Genomic DNA, 24,747 nt, shown 5'->3' with positions numbered 1-24,747 from the left:
CTTTCAAATACTGGTGCCCCCCGGGACTCCGTCTCAGATTCTCTCCCTTCCTGCTCTCCCGCTCTCCCTCAGTGGAGTTTCGCTGTTGGGTTTATATCCCCCTCTCACCTGACTGCTGTCACTGGAGGGAAGGGAGACAGGCAAGCAGATTCAATCTGTCAAATCATGAAAACGTATCTAAATTCATTTAAATAACATTTCCCATCTATACGATGCCAAGTGTGCTAGCTCAGCTGAACGTTTTCTACTGAAGTTGTGCGTCACATGGGTCGGCTTTGGGCACGGTGATCTGAAGAGCAGGTGGGCGGGGCTTGTCTGTTGGGTTCCATCTTCCTCTTCTTTCATGGGACTCCATTTCCACACCCAAGACGGTTCTTGCGGTACGCGGGCCTATCGCTGTTGTGGCCTCTCCCGTTGCGGAGCACAGGCTCCGGACGCGCAGGCTCAGCGGCCATGGCTCACGGGCCCAGCCGCTCCGCGGCATGTGGGATCTTCCCGGACCGGAGCACGAACCCGTGTCCCCCGCATCGGCAGGCGGACTCTCAACCACTGCGCCACCAGGGAAGCCCTCAAGATGTTTTCAGTTGACACAAATGATCTTTCTTCATTTTAATTTGCCTTCTAGTGGGATATATTAGTTTGCTTGGGCTGCCGTACCACAAACCGTGTGGCTTTACAACCAAAATTAATTTTGTCACAGTGCTGGAGTCTCTGAGATCCAAGTGTAGACAGAGTTGGTTTCTTCTAAGTCCTCTTTGCTTGGCTTGCAGGGGGCCTCCTTCTCCCTGTGTCTTCATGTGGTCTTTCCTCTGGTGTCTCTGTCTTAATTCTCTTTTTATAAGGACCCCAGCTATATTGGATTAACGCCCACCCGAATGACCTCCTTTTAACTTAATTACCTCTTTAAAGAGCCCCATCTCCAAATACAGTCACATTCTGAGGTACCAGCAGTTAGGGTTTCAACATATGAATTTTGGGAGGACAGAGGAGGTATTCCAGAGAGTGAGACTGCCTAGAGTCACTCATGGCTACACAGCAGCGGGGACGAAGTTAGAGACAGCTACTACACATGAATCAGTGCAAGACCTGAGCCGAGGGACATCCAAACAAGTATGCCATGGACCTTGCCCCAAGATGCTGCCAACCCAGTTGTGGGGACAGGGTGCCAATACAGAAAAGGAGAGTCAGCCATCTAGACTGGAGTATGCCGAGCCCAACAGAGTGTGTGTGACGGGCAGGAGAAAGAGAAGATAAAAAATCAGTTAGATTGGGACTGTACGAAATAAGTTACACCGAGTTCTTGGTGTTGTGCTTGACACAAGGGAGCATGCTATAAATGATAGCTATTATTCATCAAACAAATATTTTTGCAGTACCTACCATGTGTCAGGCAGCGTGCTCATTGCTGGAGGTACAACATCAACCAAGATGGTCTCTGCCCCCACTGAGCTTAACATTTTAGAGATGCATTATCCAATAAGGTAGCCACTAGCCATATGTTGGCTATTAAAATCAATTAAAATGAAAAATTCAGTTCCTCAGTCATACCAGCCACATTTAATGCACTCCAGAGCCACAAATGGTTACATTCCCAGCACTGCATAAAATTCTATTAGATAGTGCTGGAAAGGGGACGAGAGATTATACCTGTATGGTAAAGGTCATGATAGAGACTTATAGGTACAAGGGAAGAATATTATTATTATTACTATTCTCATTATAATCAAGATGCAGAAACTGAAGATCAGAGAGGTTAAATAATTTGATCAAGTTCACACAGCTACTAAGTGGAAGAGCTGGGATCAGAATCAGGTCTGTCTTAATCTCATGCTGCCTCAGGCCATTTTGTGGAGGAAATGAGTCAGGCACAGGTGGAATCTGGTTAAAGAGAGAAGATGGAGAAGGCATCCTCGGTGGGAAAGCAGCAGCTTGGACAAAGGCACAAAGGCACAGCTGGGCAAGGTTGGGAGAGGACCACGAGTAAACCAGTCTGGCTGGAGAGGCAGGGACTTGCTGAACTCATGTGCTTAGAAAGGTAAGTCGGAGCCTGCCTGCCTTGATTCAGAGCCAAGGAGCTAGGAAACTCAGCCCTATGTGCACAGGTTGACTCCTTGAAGGTTGTTAGCAGGAGCCTGGCATAGTCAAAACTGTATGTTTTGAAGGTAGAAGTGCTCAGGGTGAACTGGGCTGAGGACCAGTAAAGGATGGCAGGGGGATAGAAAAAAGGGAATGAATGAATGGTACGAAGCAAAGAACACCAGAGTGGGAGCCAAGAGCTTAACCCTAAGATTGACTGATTGATTGATTTCTGTTTTCTCCCTTTTAAAAAAAAAATTTTATTGGAGTATAGTTGCTTTACAATGTTGTGTTAGTTTCTACTGTACGGCAAAGTGAATCAGCTATATGTATACATACATCTCCTCGTTTTTCATTTCCTTCCCATTTAGGTCACCGCAGAGCATTGAGTAGAGTTCCTACTGTGCTATACAGTAGGTTCTCATTCGTTTTCTATTTTATACATAGTATCAATAGTGTATATATGTCAATCCCAATCTCCCAATTCATCCCACCCCACCCCTTCCCCCTTGGTATCCATATGTTTGTTCTCTATGTCTGTGTCTCTATTTCTGCTTTGTAAATAAGATTGTCTACACCAATTTTTTCAGATTCCACATATATGCATTAATATACGATATTTGTTTTTCCTCTTTCTTACTTCACTCTGTATGACAGTCTCTAAGTCCATCCACATCTCTACAAATGACCCAATTTCGTTCCTTTTTACGGCTGAGTAATATTCCATTGTATATACGTACTGCATCTTCTTTATCCATTCCTCTGTCAATGGACATTTAGGTTGCTTCTGTGTCTTGGCTATCGTAAATAGCGCTGCAATGAACACTGGGGTGCATATATCTTTTTGGACTATGGCTTTCTCCAGATATATGCCCAGGAGTGGGATTGCTGGATCATATGGTAGTTCTATTTTTAGTTTATTAAGGAATCTCCATACTGAACTCTAAGATTTAATACTGTGTTAACACTGGGCAATATACTTCATTTCCCTGGGCCTCATCTTTTCAATTCTAAAAGGGCATGGCTGGCCCACATGATCTCTGAGACCCCCTTTAGCAATGGTAATCTAGGATTCTGCAAATGTGAGTGACATTAGGCTAAGAGAAGCCGTGTAAAGTGTAGCACTGAATATAGGGGCAAGGAAGACAGCAGGGTCAAAGGCCATCCTGAGACAAAGGGGGAATGATGTGCTACTAACAAAACTAGGTAAGTGTGTGAAAGGGCTTGTCTTTGGGTTTTTTTTTGGGGGGGGGTGGTGGTGACAGGGTATGGAGGTTGGAAAGGATAAGAGGTAGTGGGAAAATAATGGGTTTGTTCATTATTTTATATTCCCCAAATACAGATTTCAAACTTTTGACCTATGACCCACAGCAGGAAATACAACTTGTATCCTGGTCCAGCACAGTTGTTCAGTATATATAACTGAAACAAAAGGTTTATGAAATAAACGGGTACTCTTACTAAGGGCAATGGGTCTAATCTTTTCTATTCTAGTACACTTCATTTTTTAAAAAAGCTGCTTGCCATCCACTGAATATCTTTTATGATCAATCTATGTGTCACTAAGAGGAGGCCCCAGTCTTCTTAAGTTGGGGGCGACGGCAGGGCATCCCATCACAGAATCCAAGAAGAAGCTGCAGCAGTGAACTGGCGAGGCTTCGGGCTGGGGAGGGTCTGGAGCGTGTTTAGTTGAAGCCCTGTTCGGAGAGAGCGTTGAGGCAGGTGGAGGGAACCACCCGTCCAGGTTATGGGGGTTGCGGGGGTGCCCTCAGGACACCGTAGGCGTGAGGACCGGGCGGAAACCTGATTCCCGCAGGAATCCAGCGACCACCCGGGGGCTGCATTTCTTAAGCGTGCTCGGAATGGCTTCTGCATCTCTGACCTCATTTGGATTTCAAAAGCTCCTCCGCTTACTCATCCTCCCCGCGAGGACGGCGTGCGCCCACTCCTCCATTCATTCATCGCACACCGATCTCAGGGAGCGCCAACCAGGTGCGAGAAGGGCGAGCCGCTGCCGGCCGGGGCTCCCCTTCTGGTCTGTTCCCCCTCCCGCCCAGCTCGCGCGCACACACAAAGTTCTGGCTGCTACCCCTGCGGACCGGCTCCCCTTTGCCAATCAGAGCTGAAGCGTGTGCACACCGGACCGCGCCGAGCCTCCCTGGCCTCGCCGAGCCTCCCTGGCCTCGCCCGCTCCTGCCCTAGGCTCGGCCTTCCCCGCCTCGCATCCGTGCCATCGGCGCTCGATTGCGCGCGGAATCCGCTCTCCGGGCTCGCTCGCTCGCTCGCTCGCGCTCGGCCGCCGCTCCCGCCCCCGTCCCCCGCCCCTCCCCCGGCTCCTCCCGCCCCTCCTCCGCCTCCCGTGCAACTTTTGCCGAAGCCCCCACACACAGCCATGCTGAGCTGAGCCCCGGCCGGGGACTGGCCGCGCGCTGCCCGCCCCGGCTCCCGCCCCACCGCGGACCCGCTCGGGGGCCGCGGCCGCTCGGCCCTCGGCCTCGGCCGCTGCGCCCGTCCGCCCGGCTGCCCCGGAGCCCCGCGCAGGGCCCGGGCCGCGGCGGCGGCGGCGGCAGCGGCGGCGGCGCCCGGCCCCCTCCCCCGGCGCCGGCCAAGTGAGGCGGTGATGCGGGCGCTGGCGGCCCCGGCTGCGCGGAGAGCGGAGACACAGGCTCAAGATGGCAGATTCCGACTGAGGCTGGGGGGGCCGAGCTCGCGCGCCGCGTTCCCTTCTCCGTTGCCATGAATCGCGGACACCCCGGCCCCGATGGCCCCCGTGTACGAAGGTAAGCGGCGCCGGCCCGCCGACCCCGCTCGCCCCGCGCCGCCTAGCCGCCGCGGCCCCCGCAGCTTTGTTCTGCCCGCCGCCCCTCGCCGGGCAGCCCCCGGGCCCGCAGCCCCCGGGCGCCCGGCCTCCGCGCCCCACCCCCGGGGCTCGAACCGGCTGCCCGCCCCCTCCACGCCGCCCCCACCCTCGCCCAGCGAACGGCCGGGATCCGGAATCGAACAGATCTTATTTCCAGGGTGGAGAAAGAGGCGGTGGGGGGGGGGGGGCGGGTGTTGGTGGGTGCGAGGGTGGGCTCCTGGCCGAAGAAAAGAAATTAGGAGGGGGCGCCGGGGAAAAGACAGACCCATGACGGTGCTCTTTATTTATTTGGAATAAATAAAGGTGATACGGTGTAGCTTTCCTCCTCCCCCCTCCCCCAAAGAAAATTACCTTTAAGAGGATGTGCTTTCCACTCTCTGTCCTCGCAGCTCCCTTCCCATTTCCCTCCACTCCCACCCCACGCTCCTTTATTCTTCGCGAGCCTCTGATTTTGGGGGGCTGTCGGGTCGGAATGTACGGGGCTAGGTGATGAGAGGGGGTCGGGAGGAAAAGTCCATTTCAGACCCAGGCAGAACAATGCAGTAGGCTAAAATCTCCCCGCATTAGCGTGTGTAAGGGGAAAATGTAGTTTAGGTTTTCAAGTCGGGGAGGCAGCCAAGACGTCTGTTCGTCTCGATCGGTCTGGGTAAACCTGCGTCGTGCACCTTCACCTGGCGTCGGGTCCTTTTTCTGATCTGTCTTTAGGAAGAAAGAAAGGAACGGAAGGGCACGAGCGCTACGTTTTCCCCTGCACTCCCTCTCTCTTTCGTTTCTCTTCAGTCAGTTCTGTCAGCTTCCAGGCAGAAATCAAACTGAAATCAACTAAGTTTTTACACTTCGGTGTGTTTTTTGTGTGCTTGTAGTAGGAGGAATTTTGAACCAAAGGGTGCCTGATTTTTTTCAGTCATTTTCATCGTGAAAATGTTTTCTCGTGCAATCACTGAAGTAGCAGCCTTTACATACTTTTAGCGTCAGTCCATCCGGCTTTCTTTCGGTTTTGTTCAGATATTCTGTGGATGAAATAGCAAATGAGAGGGGCAGGGGTTTGTGGGGGAACAGAGAGGAGGGGCGAGGAGATTTTAATCCTCTGTAAATCCGGAGAGCTGTCCTGGCGAGTGAGACAGGGAACGCATTAATAGTTTTATCTCTGTTATAAAGGCAGATTAAAAAAAAACTTATCTGAAAAGAAAATCTGTTATTAGTTCCAGGGCTCCAAATGAATTAGGTTTCTGGGTGGAATAAAGTTACCAGTCAGGTCCTGGATAACGAGGCTGTAAATAACCTATGGACTGTAAATATTTTTTTTTCAGACTCTCTTAGAAACAAAGGGGCCTGTTTAGAAGGCAACAGAGAGATGTTATTCCAGGGGCTTTCCTCTTTGATTCTGAAGAACACAAGGTCCATTTAACCATTCAGCAAAACAAAACGAAATTTCTGATCACTCCACCACGCAGAAAAGAGCGAGCCGGTGGCTCTGTGAACCCGCTAGGAGGACCCAGTCGGGCGTTCATTGTTTGTCTGTGTCTCTGGGAGGGGGCTACAGTCAATGCTTCCACTGTCTGTGGAGTGTTAAAATGAAACAATTTTCTCTTTATTAAGTACCTCTTTTGAGACTCCCTCTGCTGGACACTCCGGGTGAGCACTGGAGAAGGAACTTGGCATTGAATTGAGAACTATAGTAAAGGGCTGCTTTCCCTTTTCACAAGGGGCTGGGTGTGTGGGTTGGGATGTATTTAGTCAACTTTGTGGAAAGCCATCCTGGGAACTGTGCTGTTCTCCTCCCTTGCATTCTAAATCCATATGGAATGTAGGCCATACCCCTGAGGCCAAGACTTGGCACTCCTGTTTTTCCAACAGTGCTCTTCTAGTGCATGACACCAGATAAAGACCTCTGGGTGTGTAAGATGTTGTGGTGTAAGAATCATCACCGATCTCAAAGGTCTCAGGACCTCACTTTTTAAATTTGCAAGCCTGCTGTCTGTGTCCCAGGTGACCTGCCTGGTCCCCCCTGTCCACCCTGGGTTTCCCTCAGTCTTGTCTGTGTGCTCTCTTAATTATTCCTGTGCTTTGTGCCCTTTGATTCTGAGACAGTTTCTGCATACCTTTGTCATTCTTCTAGTCTTCTCACCCCTCCGCAAGCAGTCCCAGCTTCACTCTGCACAAGCTTAGGTCTGGGTCTTTTTCGAAAGAGACTTGGTCATGCTCTAAAACAGACAGGTGCCCTCTATAATCAGGCATTGTATTGCGGAACCCACATTTCCGTCCTGCTATGAGTGCCTCTAAGACTCCAGTGACCTCCTTTTTCCCTCCTTGGTGACGTCTGCTTGATTTAGCGAACCTGATTTTTACCGTATCCCCATCAGAGCACATGGACACCTTGTGTGTATCCTGAAGGAGCAGGGCTTTTCCTGTGGAATTCTCCAAGAAGAGTGATTTCTAATAGTTTTTAAGCTACTGAAAGATTGAACATGGGGTTCTCAGGAGAAGGATAATGACAGGTGAGGCATTTCAGCTGGAATTCAGGGGTGTACTCATTTGTTTAAATGGGGTGCAGTTGCCCCAAGCTGGAATTTGGTGTGAAGACCTGAGTGCATTAGTGGAGCATTCTGAGCTGCCAGGTTTTTAGAGAGAAATGCTCTGTTGGAAACAGGGTATGTTTGATAATACAAATTAATGGGTAGGAAAGTATAATCCGTCTTCTGTGACTTGCTTTTAAGGATAGGTTTATAAATAGCACATTAGTTTTCAGTGGCTTGTTACTGATCAAGTTAAACTTCTTTAAAAAGGTTTATTTTCTTTAGAAGGTTAAACATTCGCCTTGCAATTATGTTTACTCCATCAACTTGCTTAGCAAGGCTTTTTCCAATATGTAGTGCAAAGGCCAACCACAAAGGTCTATAGTGCCATAGGTTCTGAATTAGAGGACCCTAAATCCCACGTTAATTGTGTTCCACTGTCCCTGGGCTGTGCCATGTCCACTAGTGTTGGCTTATCAGTCAGAGTTCCCAAAACTGTAGCGCTGAAGTCTATCATCAGATGGGCCTGAAGACACCTACCAAGAAGTGGATTCTGAATCATCTTCCATTAAAAGAATTTGATGACACCTGTTCAAAAATATCTTTTCCTGTGTTTATGTTTTATATTTTTAAAATGAGGAAGTATAAATATTGTTTTCATTCTTACCACATTTGAGGAGTGAATCAAGGCTCATTAATTTTATCCCTGATCCTGGACAGTGTGGTACGATACTTGAATCAGAGAAACCTGGGGGTTTGAATCTAGCTATATGGCTTTGGGGCGTGTTACCTAACTTCTCTGAGCTTTGTTTTTTAAAGCCTGTTCGATTGTGCCAGGGCTCCATTAGAAGCGAGTACAGGTAAAGCGCTTGGCTGTAATAGGCATTTTCTCAGTGCGTGTTAAATCCCTCTAGCTTTTGAGCTGCTTACAGGCATGATGACTCCAGGGAAAGAATAACCCACAAATAGTTTAGAAAACCAATAGTAGCAACATTCCAATTATTGATCTCCTGCTATTCCTTTTCCAGTTTGGGCACCAGCAACAATAAACCCCCTATGGCCACAGAAGAAAGAGCCTTTTTGGACCCCCTCTGTGACTTTTCTAGATTCTTTATTCCCGCTGAGCTTCTGCTGGTTTCAGGTAGAGGATTTCTCTTCTCTAGTGGCACATTCTATGCCACTTTAAAAATGAGGCAACAAGCCGTTAGAACAGAGTTTCAGGGGCTGCAGCTGTGCCTCTGGGAAAGTATCCCAAAGTATGAAAGATAATCTTTGCCCTTAATCAGGATCCATTCGTAACCCAGGCAGCAGCCCAGGAGAGGGAGCGCCCAGAGGTGGCTTCCCTACCAAGGGCTCCTCAGAGGGGAGGCACCCGCCCCACCATGAGCCAGGCTCTGGATCAGTGCACCAAACATAATTTTCCTATAGAAGAAAATTTGGTGCTTTATGCAAGTTGCAGATGCTCATATTCTTCGTATTTTATTTTTATTTATTTATTATTATTATTTTATTTTATTTATTTATTGGCTGCGTTGGGTCTTCGTTGCTGCGCGCGGGCTTTCTCTAGTTGCGGTGAGTGGGGGCTACTCTTTGTTGCTGCGCGCGGGCTTCTCATTGCAGAGGCTTCTCTTGTTGCGGAGCGCGGGCTCTAGGTGCGCCGGCTTCAGTAGCTGTGGCACGCAGGCTCTAGAACTCAGGCTCAGTAGTTGTGGCGCACAGGTTCGGTAGTTGTGGCCCGCGGGTTCAGTAGTTGTGGCTCGTAGGCTCTAGAGCGCGGGCTCAGTAGTTGTGGCGCACAGGCTTAGTTGCTCTGCGGCATGTGGGATCTTCCCGGACCAGGGCTCGAACCCGTGTCCCCTGCATTGGCAGGCAGATTCTTAACCACTGCGCCACCAGGGAGGTCCCTGTGTTTTATTTTTTATGTTTCTTTATTTCTCTCTTCCTTCCTCCCGTAGAGACCAATCTTAAAGGAACCGCCTTTGAGGTGTATATGGAACAAAGTAGTGACGATCAGGAGGGTATGATACATGAACATTTTTTATTGTTCTCTGAACATGTCATTTGCCGATGCTTTCTGGTGGTCTTACGATGACAATCCAAGCTCTCCGGGTTGCTATCAAAGGCGAGGTTCAGAATAATGCCAGCAGATGTCATATAACCTCTGATGGAGTGTGAACTTGAAAGGCCCAAACTCATAATAGTTCCATTTTGTATGGCAGTACCCTGTTGGGGGTGGGGGAGGGATTGGAGGTAGAGAAAGAAAATGGAAAACCTGGAATATAGAAAGGTCTTTTTTTTCCTCTAAAAGAAACCAAGGTGCCTGAAGTTAATGGCAGTAATTGCGACTTAGACCCCACTTAATTTGTGGCATACGCTCTACCCACATTGACTCGCTTGTCCTCCTAACAGCCACAAAATAGGCACCGTCACACCCACTTTACAGGCAGGGCATGTCTTTAAAACATCCATTTCACAAACGTTTATGCAGGGTCCCTGTCCTCGAGTTCAGGGTGCATGGGAAGTGAAAGTCAAAACTAAACATGAGCTCACCGGACCGTGGTCTGACTCAAGATGGAATGCCTTTAATGTGTGTGTGTGCGTGCACGCACCCTCGCATCGGTTCTTAATTCTTACGTGCTCATGTTTCTTGAGTTATAAAGGGAAGACCCCACTTCTCTATTTTCTCTTGAAATATTTTCTTTATTTGGAATCAAAAAAGTATTTCTGAATGTAGAAAATAGCTATTACAAATTTCCTTAGAAATATCCCTGGAAATTACCATCTCTCATTTGCAGAAGAGTCCATCTTCCTCTTTCATTACTTACATCTTATATCTTTGTAAACACATTACACTTCTGATTTGCACATGCTGCTCAGAGACTTTCTGGTTTTGGCATTTGGCGTTACCGGCTCCGTTGCCAGTGGACCCATTCATCTTACGTGGCTGTCGGAGAATTAATTCCTGGCTTTGCTGCCTGGCTGAGATCTTTAATTCTAGGTAGTTTTGTGGTACTTATTGGTGGGGATATAGATCGGGTGGTCACTCAGCAGATCCCTCAGGGAAGGAAGTTGTAGAAAAAGAAAACCTAGCTCCACCTGTTGGGAGCGTGGAGCCCAGAGCAGGAAAGGACCTTGGGAGAATTTAGTCTGAGAAACAGAATGCAGCTGACATAAGTCATTAAAAAAAAAAAGTTGAACTACTCTCAAAAGAAGAGGAGAGAGTGCACAGAAGAATCTTGACGATTTGGTGTAATATTAGGTGTAATTCGTCCAGGTTTAGAAAGGACAGTTAGTCAAATTCTTTAGAGGTTCTGAGTCAGCGAAAGCCATACCTGTTTTTCCAGGTTCTCTACGAGTAAGTGAGGTGTTCATGAGAGTGGCTACAAGTCAGACTTGCAGCCCGTATTCCTCCATCTTTGGTCTAGAGCCAATGGAAAAGGCAAAAGATACGATGGGCAAAGCCATTCAACTTGTGATTTTCTGATGGGTAACTTTGCCATTAAAAAGTAAGCTAGTGAAATAGTTGCCAATAAAAAAAAAGCAGCAGACCTTTTTTTTAACATCTTTATTGGGGTATAATTGCTTTACAATGAATGGTGTGTTAGTTTCTGCTTTGTAACAAAGTGAATCAGTGACACATATACATATGTCCCCATATCTCTTCCCTCTTTCGTCTCCCTCCCTCCCATCCTCCCTATCCTACCCTCTAGGTGGTCACAAAGCACCGAGCTCATCTCCCTGTGCTATGCTGCTGCTTCCCACTAGCTGTCTATTTTACATTTGGTAGTGTATATATGTCCATGCCACTGTCTCACTTTGTCCCAGCTTACCCTTCCCCCTCCCCGTATCCTCAAGTCCATTCTCTAGTTGGTCTGTGTCTTTATTCCCATCTTGCCCCCAGGTTCTTCATGACCATTTTTTTTTTAGATTCCATATATATGTGTTAGCATACGGTATTTGTTTTTCTCTTTCTGACTTCACTCTGTATGACAGACTCTAGGTCCATCCAACTCACTACAAATAGTTCAACTTCGTTTCTTTTTATGGCTAATATTCCATTGTATATATGTGTCACATCTTCTTTATCCATTCATCTTTCAATGGACACTTAGGTTGCTTCCACGTCCTGTATTGTAAATAGAGCTGCAATGAACATTTTGGTACATGACTCTTTTTGAATTATGGTTTTCTCAGGGTATATGCCCAGTAGTGGGATTGCTGGATCATATGGTAGTTCTATTTTTAGTTTTTTAAGGAACCTCCATACTGTTCTCCATAGTGGCCGTATCAATTTACATTCCCACCAACAGTGCAAGAGGGTCCCCTTTTCTCCACACCCTCTCCAGCATTTATTGTTTGTAGATTTTTTGATGATGGCCATTCTGACCGGTGTGAGGTGATACCTCATTGTAGCTTTGATTTGCATTTCTCTAATGATTAGTGATGTTGAGCATCCTTTCATGTGTCTGTTGGCAATCTGTATATCTTCTTTGGAGAAATGTCTATTTAGGTCTTCTGCCCATTTTTGGGTTGGGTTGTTTTTTTTGATATTGAGCTGCATGAGCTGCTTGTAAATTTTGGAGATTAATCCTTTGTCAGTTGCTTCATTTGCAAATATTTTCTCCCATTCTGAGGGTTGTCTTTTCGTCTTGTTTATGGTTTCCTTAGCAGCAAACCTGTAAAACTGCAAAATAGTTTTGTGGTTTTACAGCCACTTATTTCTAAACACGGCATTTAAGAGATTTGTAGTGTTTTTGAAAGTGGTCTGTTTTAGCAATTCTTGCCTAACTTATTTTGCTCTAGTAGGTTCTGATTAATTAAATGCCACCGTGTTTAAGTAGAATTAAGATTGATTGACTCTTGCATGTGCTAATGCTGTAGACTTTATAAAACCTTCATTGTCACAGAAAGAATGCAGTTTAATATATGAATGGACAAGAGCATTTCCCCCAGGTTGTACTGTCCATCCTCAGTGAAAGATCACTGTAGAACCTGCCATAACATTGGGTTATGACACTTTGGATTCACAGAGTTACAGATTGCATTCTGATGAAATAAGGTTTTTCTCCCCGTATATTTTTACCATTTTCCTCTAGATCAGTATTACCCTTTTGATTCAACCTATAGAATGGTTATTCACAATATAAAATCATTTTCCAAGGGCTCATCATAAGAAAAGTGATCCATCATGCCAGTTCTGTATAGAACTTCTAGTTTCACGACATTAAGGAAGCAAATTTTAATGATATGTGTGTCTGGAATCCTTTTAAAAGTCACATGGTAAGGCAGTTTGGAAAACTCTGGTTCATTGCTTGTTATGGAAGTTTGATCTTCTTTCCCCAATGAAGAATTTACAGAGCTCTGACAAAAAGCAGCGTGTAAGTTCTTAAAATTGTGCAGAAAGGCAGCAAGTTACACCCTCCTGAGTTCTGTGTCACTGCACCGACTCAACCAGAATCCAGGCTGATAGCAGGAGCTTCTGCAGGAAAGTGAATTTCAGGGGAACTCGTCATGGGGGCAGGGATCGGGGGCACACACCCCTGAGGCAGGTACATTTGAAGCTCCAGCACACTGTGATCACTGTTATTCATTAAGGATGACCTGCGCCATCAGGAAAAGATTAATCAATATTCATTATGTTCTGTTAACTGAGACTGGGAGTTTCTCTAATGTATTACAGAAATGTTTCCATAAGAAAATGGTTAAAATAAAGAAACTCTTTCATTTAATTATACCATGACTTACTCCCCAAAAAGGATTTAAGGCCTCTTAAAGGGTTAAGTTACTGGAAGAGGGAAAATTAATTTATATAGATCAATTCTGTGGATCGGCCTATTTCCAAAGATGTCGGATAAGTGAGGTTTTCCTATCCAGAGCGACAGCAGAAGCAGTCAAAGCTCTTGTGCTGGTGTAACCAGGTGAACAAGCAGAGTGCATAATGGAATTCATTTGCAAGGTCATTTTTGCTTGGCTGGAGTGGTAAGCACAAAATAGACCAGCAGCCGAGAACGGTAAGCGTTTGGGATCAGTTGTTGAAAGGCTTAAAACGGGTTCTAATTCGAGAGACATTTTGTGGTGTGGAAAAGGGGACCAATATAATCAAAATGATACTTGAACAAGGTAATTTTTTTCCTGGCCTGGATGTAATAGAGGGGATGAGGCAGCAGAGGGTGAGCCACGTGGTGCGGGGGGGGGGGGGGGGGGGCGGGGGGGGGAGGCGAGCTCCCCGTGGTGATGGAGCTGGGCTGTTGCTGAGGTCACACAAGAGAGCGTGGCAGAGCACTTAGCCGCATGCCTAATCCGGGCATTCAGTAAATATTTGCTCCTTTCCAGTTTCCTCCTCACCCCTCATGGCCGTGATCTAGGACCAGGGAAGCTTGCTGGTGTTAGCAGCACCATGATACTTAGAGTCTGCCCACTATATCCACAGCTTGCACATCCATGGAGTCAACCAACCATAGATTGAACATATTTGGGGAAAAAATCCAGAAAGTTCCAAAAAGCAAAGCTTGAATTTGCTGTGCACCCGTCAGCTATCTCCATAGCGTTCACATTGTATTCGGTATTACAAGTAATCTGGAGATGATTTACAGTAAACAAGCAGATACGTGTAGGTTATGCGCAAATACTGCACCGTCTTATGTAAAGGGCTTGAGCATACTAGGCACTTGGTATCCACAGCGGTCCTGGAACCAGCACTCCTCAGATACCAAAGGACGACCGATTCTGTTTTTCTAGAGACTCTCTTCTCTTGGTAGGCTCTCTTATTCTACCCTGGGATCACAGTATCTCAGGATCTTACTGGGTCAGTCTTCACACACTCGTATCAACCTTTGACACTGGAGGAAACTGAGGCCCAGAGCACTGAAGAGGCTGCCTCAACATTGCCTTGAGAGTCGCTCCGGCCGTGGGCGCAGAAACTCCAGGACAGTGACCACTGAGTGAGGCTTCACTGGGCCACACTGCCGGCGGGAGCTCCATGGTGTGCTTCCCACGAGGCTGTCACAGCCGCGAACCTTCTCCCAGACCTGGGGGAGGTCCTGGGCTTGGTCCTCCTGGGTGCCCTGCCGCCCACGGTACCTCCCCGAGCCCATCCCTGGGGGGCTATTTCCCACTGTCCCGAGCAAAGCAAGGCCACATGCCGTCAGCTCTGGTTTTTAAAGAGTCTTCTGTTAGGAAGTTGTTCCTTATGTTACCCTGAGAATGTTCGCAGCTTGTCACCACAAACTACTTATTAACAACAGCAACAAAAAAATCACAGAAGAGAAATCGGTACAATTGTGATGAGTTTCACAGAACCTCAGAGCACTTTTCAGTCATTAAGTGGCTTTAAAAAAAAAAAAATGCTGGGACTTCCCTGGCGGTCCTGGGGTTAAGACTCCACGCTTTCACTGCAGAGGGACCAGGTTCGATCCCTGTTTGGAAAACTAAGATCCCACAAGCTGCGCTGCACGGCCAAAAATAAAAATTAATTTAAAAAAAAGCTAATTTCCCAAGGTAGAGCTTCGAGTCATTCTTTCTCTTTGATGTGACCAAAACTTGAACCCCATCCCTGTTGTCAGGCATGCCATTCTGACCCCACAGAGGATCCTGTTGGGGTCCCTTCCGTCTTGCGCCTCCCACCTCCCTTGGAAGCTCTTCCATCCCAGTGAGTAACCCTTCATAGTATTTGAACACACAGACTTTCACACGAAGGGATGGCTTGACTTGACATTGCTGAATCCCAGGGTGACGGTGCAGGGCAGCCTGCAGCCCACTGGTTCCTGGTTTGTGTGTCCAACCTACGACCACCTCCACCTCCCCGCGGACCTAGGGGTGCCTCCTGGCCACCTGCTCGGCCCCTGTGTGCACCCCACAGGCCCTGCCTGGGGAAGGCCTACAAGTGGGTGCGAGGCCTCTTTGACGGGGATTACCAGGGTCCCAGGGATCCGGAACATGGTCCAGAAAAGGACAGGGGCCCAGCTGGTGACCCTGGGGACACCTCTCCCCTTGGGGAGGGGTGTGGCTGGGGTCTTGAAAGTATGGGGTTCAGGGCTGGAGACCCTGTTGCCCTGTTCTCAGGGCAGTGCTGGTAAGGGGACTTCTTGCTCTACAAACTTGGGCAACAAAGGCAACTCAAAGTGTTTCCTGTTGATACAAGTCATGGCTGGTGATTGCTTCACTGGGTGCTCTGCTCCTTTCTTTCCCTCCTCGGCCTTGATGTTGCGCTCACAGTTGCTTCATAAAGCGTGGTTGATGAAAGTGCCCATTTCCCGTTGCTGCCTAAGGAAAGCTCGGGAACCAGTATGTTGTTCCCACAGTGAAACTTGACAGAGAGCCTAGTCAGTCCAGCAGCTCTTCCGTTTTGTCTGTTTCAGCCATTGACATTCACTGCCTCTCCTACTTCTGTCCTCCCTTGACATCCTCTCACCTCTCTGCTTCCACCTACTTATTATTCCCCACTCACCTACCCACAGCGAGCCAGGCTTCTTACCTGCCTGCTGATCGTTTGACTTTGTGTATCTTGGCTGTGTCTCTGCCTTGTTATAGGTGTAGGTGTCAGGGTCCAAGTGCAGGTACGCTGGGGCTCACTTTTTGGAGTATTTGTGTAGGGAGCTGTTTTGGAGAAGTGCTTCTCCAGCTTTGGAAACCGTCAGTCACCAGGAGGGCTTGTTAAAACAAATCGCTGGGCACCACGCTCAGAGTTTCTGTTTCAGTAGGTCTGGGGTGGGGCTTGAGAATTTGCATTTCTAATCGAGAGTCCCTATTTTAGAGGAATGCATTCAGAATGAGAAATCAGTGCATATTTAAAATCAGATGGTAGATGCTTTGATGAAAACTTTCCCTGGGCATGTGGGAGTCGCAGACCTGGCCAGGGTATTATTTGCTGTACTGCTCTTGGCGGCTGAGACGGCCTCCAGCCTCCAGCCTTTCTGCCTCAGCTCCGGGAGAGACGAGGCCCCATCTCCTCCAGGGCCCGTCCATGCAGGGGCTACTTTCTCTTGTTCTCTCTCCAGAGCCGGCCAGTCTGTAGTTCATCCAGTTTGGCACTGGGGCCTCAGAGTAGAATGGGCAGATATCATTCTCACAGTAATAATATATTATTATTAATCAACATAAAGAGCTCTGTGATTGTCTCCATTTACGGAAGAGGAAATCGAGGCTTAGAGATATTAAAGAACCTGTCCAAAGTCTCATAAGCTAGGCCTTGAGCCCTCCTGATGCCAGAGCCTGCTCTTGTCTTGACCGGCCTGCCGGCCCTCCAGCTCCGCACGGGGCAGTTGGAGTGGTCGGTGCAACTTGCGGCACGGAGAGCCACGATTAACTCGAGTAGGAAGGATCCGGGATCCTTCGCGGAGCAGGGCAGCCACGGCGGGGGTTGGTGGTGCTGGAGCGTTGATGTCGCAGACACACATCCGCCCACCCCACGCTCACCCCCGCTCTGCTGTCCCATCCGCCTCCTCTCCATCCGTTAGGGACAAACGAGATGGTGAGTGTAAAGCGCTTAGTCCGGGAGCTGGCATGTAGGAGGGTATATAGTAAGGGGCAGCCACGCCATGAACCCATTTGAGCAGCTAAACCAGAAATCTGAGAATAATCTTCCTGAGACCTCGAAGAAAAAAAGTTATGAAAAGGTGGTAACAGCTAATACTTATCAAGCCCTTGGTATTGCCAGTTCTGTTCTAAGGTTTCAGTTATATTAATTCATTGAATCCTGTAGTAATGCTGCAGGGTAGGTTCTGCCCAGCAGTGTTAACACTGCGGAGGCACTGGAAGGTTCCGCCGCTCACAGGCAGCTGAGCTGAGGTTGCCCCCCGGCAGCCTGGATCCAGAGCTCCCACCCCTGCCCACCCAGGCTCTAGCTGCAAAGGGGAAAGTCTTCCCAATCCCTTCCTCGATAAGAGAGTGAAATTGGTAAATACGCTGGTTCTGCTCCCAATGTAAAATGTTCTTTGTTTCAATCAGAATCTGAATAAATGTTTTAAAATTTGAGAAACTGATTTCTGTTGGTATTCTTGAAAGATAAGGTGGCCGGCGTAGAACAGTCAGGTCTGAAAGATAAGAGCAGCGGAAGGGCCAGTTCTGCCATGTGTCAAAGCAAACCATAAAGGTTCAGATTTGGCGCGGAACTTGACAGACCCGTCGGTGGGCAGAGTAGGTGTGCCAGTGTTAAGATCCTGTTGTCTGTGAGCATTTAATAGATGATGAAGAAGGCTCCACGAAGCGGTGGGGCACGAAAACCTGATTTAACAAATGGGAATGGGACCACGTGATAGCAATTTGAAAAATCGCAACGGGTATTGTTACCTCATAACATTATACCAAGATAAATTCTATGTGATTAAAATGTTAAATTCAACAAAAGTCTGCCGAGCACATTAAGTATGCCAGGGACTGTTCTAGGTGCCAGAGGTGCAGCAGTGAACAAAACAGATGCACACCCCTCCCCGGAAGCAGCCTGCATTTTAATGGATAAAGGTAAATTTATCAATGGATTTAAAAAATCCGTTTTTTAAGAAAGCTTGAAGGAAACAGAAGTGGATATTTATTAAACCTCTGGAGGGGTTGAAGTTTCTAAGCTTAGAATCTGTTGAAGGAATCGCAGAGGAGAATATCGGTGGTTTTATTAGTGTAGCATTCCCCAAATGTAAGGTTGTTTCTGGTTTTTCTATCATGAATCATTTCTCAGTGTCGTTCAGTGTAACATTAAGGGGTGTCTGAATTTTAGGATCGGTTCTTCAAAAAAGCATTGCTAGGTCAAGGGGTATGAACATTTATCCAGTTCTAGTTATAGACCACTGGATTAGTTTCCTCCCCTAAGTGTTTTTATATTAAACAAATCAAACCACCTAGATAAAGACTGAAATTCACCTGCCTGTTGATTCAGGAAGGCACAGAGTCCCTCCTGCCCGGGGCTCGGGTGGGGGCACACACCATTGCCAAGGGCTTTCAAACACCATCGTCTCTGTATGTCAGTGACTCCCAAAGCTGTGCCTTTACCTAGACTTCTTTTCTGAGCTCCGAAGTCATAAAGCCAGCAATCTACACGACACCTCTATTTGGATGTCTCACAAGCATCTCAAACTGAACTTGTACGAAGAAAAAAATCTTGGTCAACCACCTGAAATATGTGCTTCTCCCAGAAATCTTTATTTCCATAAATGGCATCTCCTTCCACCCAGTCGTTCACATCAGAAACCTGAGTGTCATCCTCGACTTCGTTTCACTTCATATTTAATCCATCACTGAATTTTATTGATTTTTGCTTCCCAAATATAGCCATTCTTGTTGTTCGCTATTAGTTATGTTCTATAAAGTCACCGCAGAGGCTGGATTAGGGATGATGGACCACCACTCCTAGGATTAGTTTCCTGCCAGCCTCTGCTCATATTTTCACCAACTGATCAGTACATAACCTTGTTTCATGTGTGTTTTTGTTTAAAGACACCTTATTTAATATATATCGTTGATTGATGAGCATTGAATCACAGCCCACAGCACTGTAACTCATGCCCGAATGAAGCTTACCTAACATGCATTTTTCTATGAGACACATCACAGCTTCCTTGCACTTAGGAACACTAGACAGTCCTTCATCACTGTGCTTGGGGGTCATTTAAAAATCCCCAGCAAAAAGTACCCAAAAATGTGAAAAACGTGGTACGAAATAGACCACGGAAAGTAAGCTTGCTTATAGTATAAGAGCTGAAGCAAGAAGGCAGAGCCTGACCTCTTTTGACCTCAATTGGGAACACAGGCATCAGGCTTCATGCAGCCCAGGTTGTTCCTGGCAGTGTGCGCGTGCCCAGGGATGACTGTGAAAGCACCTGCTGAGGACTGGTTTTGAAGTTACAAATAAATTTTAGCAAGGTGGTGAATTCGCAGATACGGAATCCACAAATAAATACGATCTGCTTCGTATGGTGAACCTGTTTCTCTCTCCACTGCCATCCGCTAGTCCATCGGTCAGCAGGCATTCTGTACAGGGCCACACAGTAGATATTTTAGGCTTTGCAGGCCAAATGGTCTCTGTCACAGCCACTCAGTTCTGCTGTGGTAGTGAAGGCAGCTGTAGACCAGACGTAAATGAGTAGGTGGGGCTGTGTTCCAGTAAAGCTTTACTTACACAAACAGGCTTTGGGCTGAATTCGGCCTTCAGGCTGTAGTTTGGACGCTTGCAGCCTAGTCTAACCCACCTCTGTATCTCGTCTGCACTACCTGCCTGACCTGTCCCCACCCCGCCCCCCATCCATTCTTGAGCCTCCAGCCGATTTCCATGTGGATTTTAAGTGTAACAGATCTGATCACTCTCCTACTTCAGATGGCCAACCGCCTTCCATCACACTTCTAGTAAAATCCCAAATCCTGAGTAACACAGCGACAGCACGGCCCCTGCTGATTTCTGCAATCTCACTTTAGGTCAGTCTTCCCCTTTGTCCCCTTCGTGACTGTCCCTTGCTGCTTCCTGCTTCAGCACCTTTGCACACAGTCTCCCTGCTTGGAATGCTTGTCTGCCCTCTGCCTGGCCAGCACCTGCTCACTCTGCAGTCACAACTGAAATGTCACTTCCTCCTGTAAATTAGATGCCCCTGTTCTGGTCGCAGAGCACGCCGCTCTTTTCCCTCGTGACACTTAGAGTGTTCGGGTGCCTGTGTGTTCGCGTGTCTTTGTTTTCCACCTGCCTGCCCCATTGGACTGCAGGCTCCGGGAAGATGGGCCGAGTCTGTCATTTCTGTCTTCTCTGCTCGTGTCACCTTCACATGCATTGTAGACACTTTCCAAGACTTGTTAACTCAGCACATGATTGTACAGCACAGTTTTGTTCGTACAGATCTTTGTATGATGCTGCAATATAGAAACCTGCAGAAGTCACCCTTTCAGAGCCTCTAGTATATCATCTCAGTTTGAGAGTGATGATTAAAGCGAAAAGAAATCCTGATAAGTGAGTTTGTAAATGGGTGTGAATGTGTCTTTATTGTCAGAGGGTGATTCTGCCATCAGGTACACCTAGTCCAGGGCTTTCTCCCTGGGACTTGAGTGCTGTGTTCAGTCCTGCTGGTCTCCCTTTTCTCGTAAAGATTTTTTTGAACTTTGCTGGTAACGTTTTTTCACACAGGGAAGTGGAGGTGAAGCGTGCTTGAGGAGCCATTTAGGTACCCCTTTTAAAAACTGACTTTCGTTTCTTATCTCAAACCATCACCTCATCCCTCTGAGACCTTAACTGGTATTAGTTTTTTCCTACAGCATTGCCATCATCTGGGGAAGAAAATCTTTGATTTGTCAGAGAATCATCCAAGTAACAAAGCTCCAAATTGAAGAACATCCCAAGAATCCTGCGTGCTCTCGGTGGACAGACCACTTAGCATATTTTAGGAAGGTCATGCATCATTTCTTAGATGGTCTTTTGTAGATTAGCAGTGATGAAAAAGCCTTATTTAACTACTTTTATTTTTTCAAGAGATGTATTATAGAAACACCACTTGTGCATTACAAAAATTAGAAGATAAAGGCAAGCAAAACATACACACACCCTTTCTCTTTCCTTTCTCCAGAGATTACCACTGTTATCCTTGTAGGTCTTTTTCTGTGCATGTATATGTACGCATACTTTTTTCTTTAACCCCAAAATGGTGTAGTACTGTTTTGTAATCTGCTTTTTTCAGTGAACAATTTACAGCCTTTATTTCAGTCAACTTTATTTCCTTTAGTTCCTTGTCCATATTCAGATTTCCATTATTGGCCTTCAAATGTCCTTTGAAGCCAGTTTGTCGAAATCAATATCTAATCAAGGACCACACACTGCATCTGTTTGTAACTTTCTTTTCATCTCCCAACCTGGCAGTCTCTCTCTAAAGAAATAGGCCAGTTGCCCATAGAAGCTGTCACCTTCTAGATGTGTGGGGCTGCTTCCTTAGGGTGGTGCCGAGCTCGATTTCTTCATCTCCTTTATTTCCTGTGTCTTAGGGGCTCAGTGAATTCAGGTTCATCATTTTGGGCTAGAATACCCCAGAGTTGATTCTGGGCGCTTGCTTCACCTTCCAGGGACCCACTATTAGTGAAGCTCAGATTGACCCCTGGCTGAGGGTTATGGCAGCCCGAACCCTTCCCTGTCCAGTTCCATTTTCCCCCTTGAGACCAAAAGGTGATCTGTGAGGTATAACTTTGGCATACAGACCATGTACTGAACGGTTTTAGCACCAAATGATAATTCTTGCCTGGACTCATACATTTCATTAGGTTTTGTAAAATGATGTTTTCCTAATTCTTAAATAAAGTAGAGCTTTTCCTCTTCAACTGGGGCCAACTGGTTCCCCCGAAATAATAGTTCTTACTGGAAAAGCAGGATCTTTGCTAATACTCACCCTTTAATGATTAATTTTCAAATTAAGGAGTTGCATAGTAGCCATTTCAAATAGTGAGAAATGAGTTTTTTCTGCCTTTTCTTTTTTATCATTAAGTAGTCGTGGATTTTTATTGATTTGGTATGTTTTGATCGTTAATCTTTTTGTTACAACTTTAGGCAGTGAGACCCCCGCACCTAGCTCCTGTGACCTCTTGACAGGACCTCACAATTGTGAAAAGCTTTCTTGCTAAATGGTGCAAAGGCCCCAGGCTCATCTTGGACTTTGTACTGGTATTGGACAATGGTGTTAGAGACCACGATCTGGGCATTAGGGGTGGTTATTACTACAGAGGTGACTTTTTTCTAGAGAGTTTCAGTGGACAGAGCTAGAAAGTACATGTTGTTAAAAACTAAGAGTTCAGACACATGTTTAGTTTAGTTTTAATTACCTTGTGCATTCGCTTACTTTCCTCAATTTTATCATCGTAACTCCTTTCTTTTCTATAAAAAAATCTTTATTTCTTCTATAACCTATAAATATAAGAATAAAGTTTCAAAACACCAACATTTATATTATTACAGATGCTGAAACTACAGAAGAAACTTTAACACATCTTTGTAATTATGTCTTCTCTTTAGCATGCATCCAACTAAGGATGTACGGTTGACCCTTGAACAGTGCAGGGGTTAGGGGGACCAGCCTACACCACCTGCACAGTCACAAATTCACATACAGCTTTTGACTTCCCAGAGCTTAACTACTAATAGCCTGCTGTTGACTGGAGGCCTTACCAACAATATAAACAGTTGATTAACACACATTTTGTATGTTACATGCATATCTGCATATATCTTATGCATTTATGACGTACCTTTTTCTTGATTTTTTTTTTTGTGTGTGGATATTTCTAGGGCTACACAGTTCATCTGCAGGTTTTTTCAAATTATTGCAAATCTCTAAAAAAAAAAAAAATTCCAGTATGTTCACTGAAAAAAATCAGTGTATAAGTGGACCCACGTAGGTCAAACCTGTGTTGTTCAAGGGTCAACTGTATAATTAAAAGCTGCATTCTAAAATCTCTAAAAATAAATTCTTCTTCAGGGTGACTGTGTCACCAGTTTGACATATGGTTAGGTTCATATCTTTCAGCTTCTTTTCAGTTTAAGAAATTTTTTAATTTAGCTTTTTTTGAGAGAGGTGATGCGTTTATATGACCGCAACGTCAAAACTACACCAATGTTAAACATAGATGACAGGTATATGGGAATTTGTTAAGTTATTCTTTCTACATTTCTTTTTTGTTTGAAAGTTAAAATAATTAACCTTAAACCATATAGGGACTTACCTGGTGGCGCAGTGGTTAAGAATCTGCCTGCCAATGCAGGGGACAGGGGTTTGAGCCCTGGTCCAGGAAGATCCCACATGCCATGGAGCAACTAAGCTCATGCGCCACAACTACTGAACCTGCGCTCTAGAGTCCACGAGCCACAACTAGTGAGCCCGCGTGCCACAACTACTGAAGCCCGCGCGCCTAGAGCCCGTGCTCTGCAACAAGAGAAGCCACCACAATGAGAAGCCTGCGCACCGCAATGAAGAGTAGTCCCCGCTCACCGCAACTAGAGAAAGCCCGTGGCCGCAGCTAGAGAAAGTCCGTGGCCGCAGCTAGCCGTGGCCACAACTAGAGAAAGCCCACGTGCAGCAATGAAGACCCAACGCAGCCAAAAAGAAATTAATTAATTAATTTTTAAAAATTTATAAATTTAAACCATATAGAAAGATATACACAATGAAGTCTTTACTTTGTTCCCTCATAGATAGCCATTTTTATTAGTGTCTTGACCCTTTGAGTCATTCATTTTGCATGTTCAAATTGTGTGTGTGTGTGTGTGTGTGTGTGTGTACACTCTTACTTATACAAAAGGTAGCATACCTTATATATTGTTCTACATCTTAACTTTTTCTCTTAACAATATATTCTGGAGCTCTCTCTATAGTAGTACTTAGAGATTATCCTCAGGCTTTTTTACAGCCACAGAGCACCTATTTTGTTGACATACCAGGTTTATGGAACATGAACATAATCTTGGATTGTACCCAATCCTCTGCTATTTGTAAACCATCTGTGTTTTGTCACCTTATAAACATGTAATTTCATACTCATGCAGGTGCATCTGTAGGATAAAATCCTGTAAGTGGGATTGTATGGTCAAAGGGTAAATACATCTGTAACTTTTAAAAGGTATTGACAAATTCCTCCAGTTAGGATTTGTACCATGTTTCACTAGAACAAGCATTCTACGAATGTGCCTGTTTCCCTAGAGCAGAACCCATAGAATCTGTTGGGAAACTTTTGTATTTTTGCTGGTAGGTGAGAAATGGTATTTCAAAGTAGTTTTCATTTATATTTCTTTTATTATAAGTGAGGTTGAGCATCTTTTCATTTGTTCAAATGTCATTTGATATTTATTTTATGCAAACTGTGTTTTGAACTTATTATATGTTTTCCTACTATGTTGTTGGTCTTTTTCTTCTTCATTTCTAAGGACTCTTTATATATTCTTTGTGATATGAGTGGCAAATATTTTTTCCCAGTTGGTCATATATGTTTTTTGTATGTGTGTATTTATTTATTTATTTTGAATTTTTGAATTTTATTTTATTTATTTATTTATACAGCAGGTTCTTATTAGTCATCAGTTTTATACACATCAGTGTATACATGTCAATCCCAATCACCCAATTCATCACACACACACACACACACACACACACACACACACTGCTTTCCCCCTGTGGTGTCCATACGTTTGTTTTCTACATTTGTGTCTCAATTTCTGCCCTGCAAACCGGTTCATCTGTACCATTTTTCTAGGTTCCACATATATGCGTTAATATATGATATTTGTTTTTCTTTTTCTGACTTACTTCACTCTGTATGAAAGTGTCTAGATCCATCCACGTCTCAACAAAT

At 45.8% G+C, this 24,747-nt stretch overlaps 1 protein-coding gene across 7 annotated transcripts in view; it reads left to right on the top strand.

Moving 5' to 3' along the window:
- Positions 1-4,447: 4,447 nt before the first annotated feature.
- The window catches only part of HIPK2 (homeodomain interacting protein kinase 2), a gene marked incomplete at its 3' end in the record, with an annotated part of 187,498 nt that continues 167,198 nt past the window's right edge, over positions 4,448-24,747 (top strand). For all 7 annotated transcript variants that reach the window (XM_079931134.1, XM_079931133.1, XM_079931132.1 and 4 more), the window contains exon 1: positions 4,448-4,856. In XM_079931134.1, the coding sequence (XP_079787260.1) occupies positions 4,838-4,856 (19 nt within the window). In that variant the 5' untranslated portion in view covers positions 4,448-4,837. The remainder of the gene's footprint in view (positions 4,857-24,747) is intronic.

Source organism: Stenella coeruleoalba (genome assembly GCF_951394435.1).
Source record: "Stenella coeruleoalba genome assembly, chromosome: 9".
NCBI lineage: Eukaryota > Metazoa > Chordata > Mammalia > Artiodactyla > Delphinidae > Stenella > Stenella coeruleoalba.
This window is presented reverse-complemented; position numbering and strand designations above follow the sequence as displayed.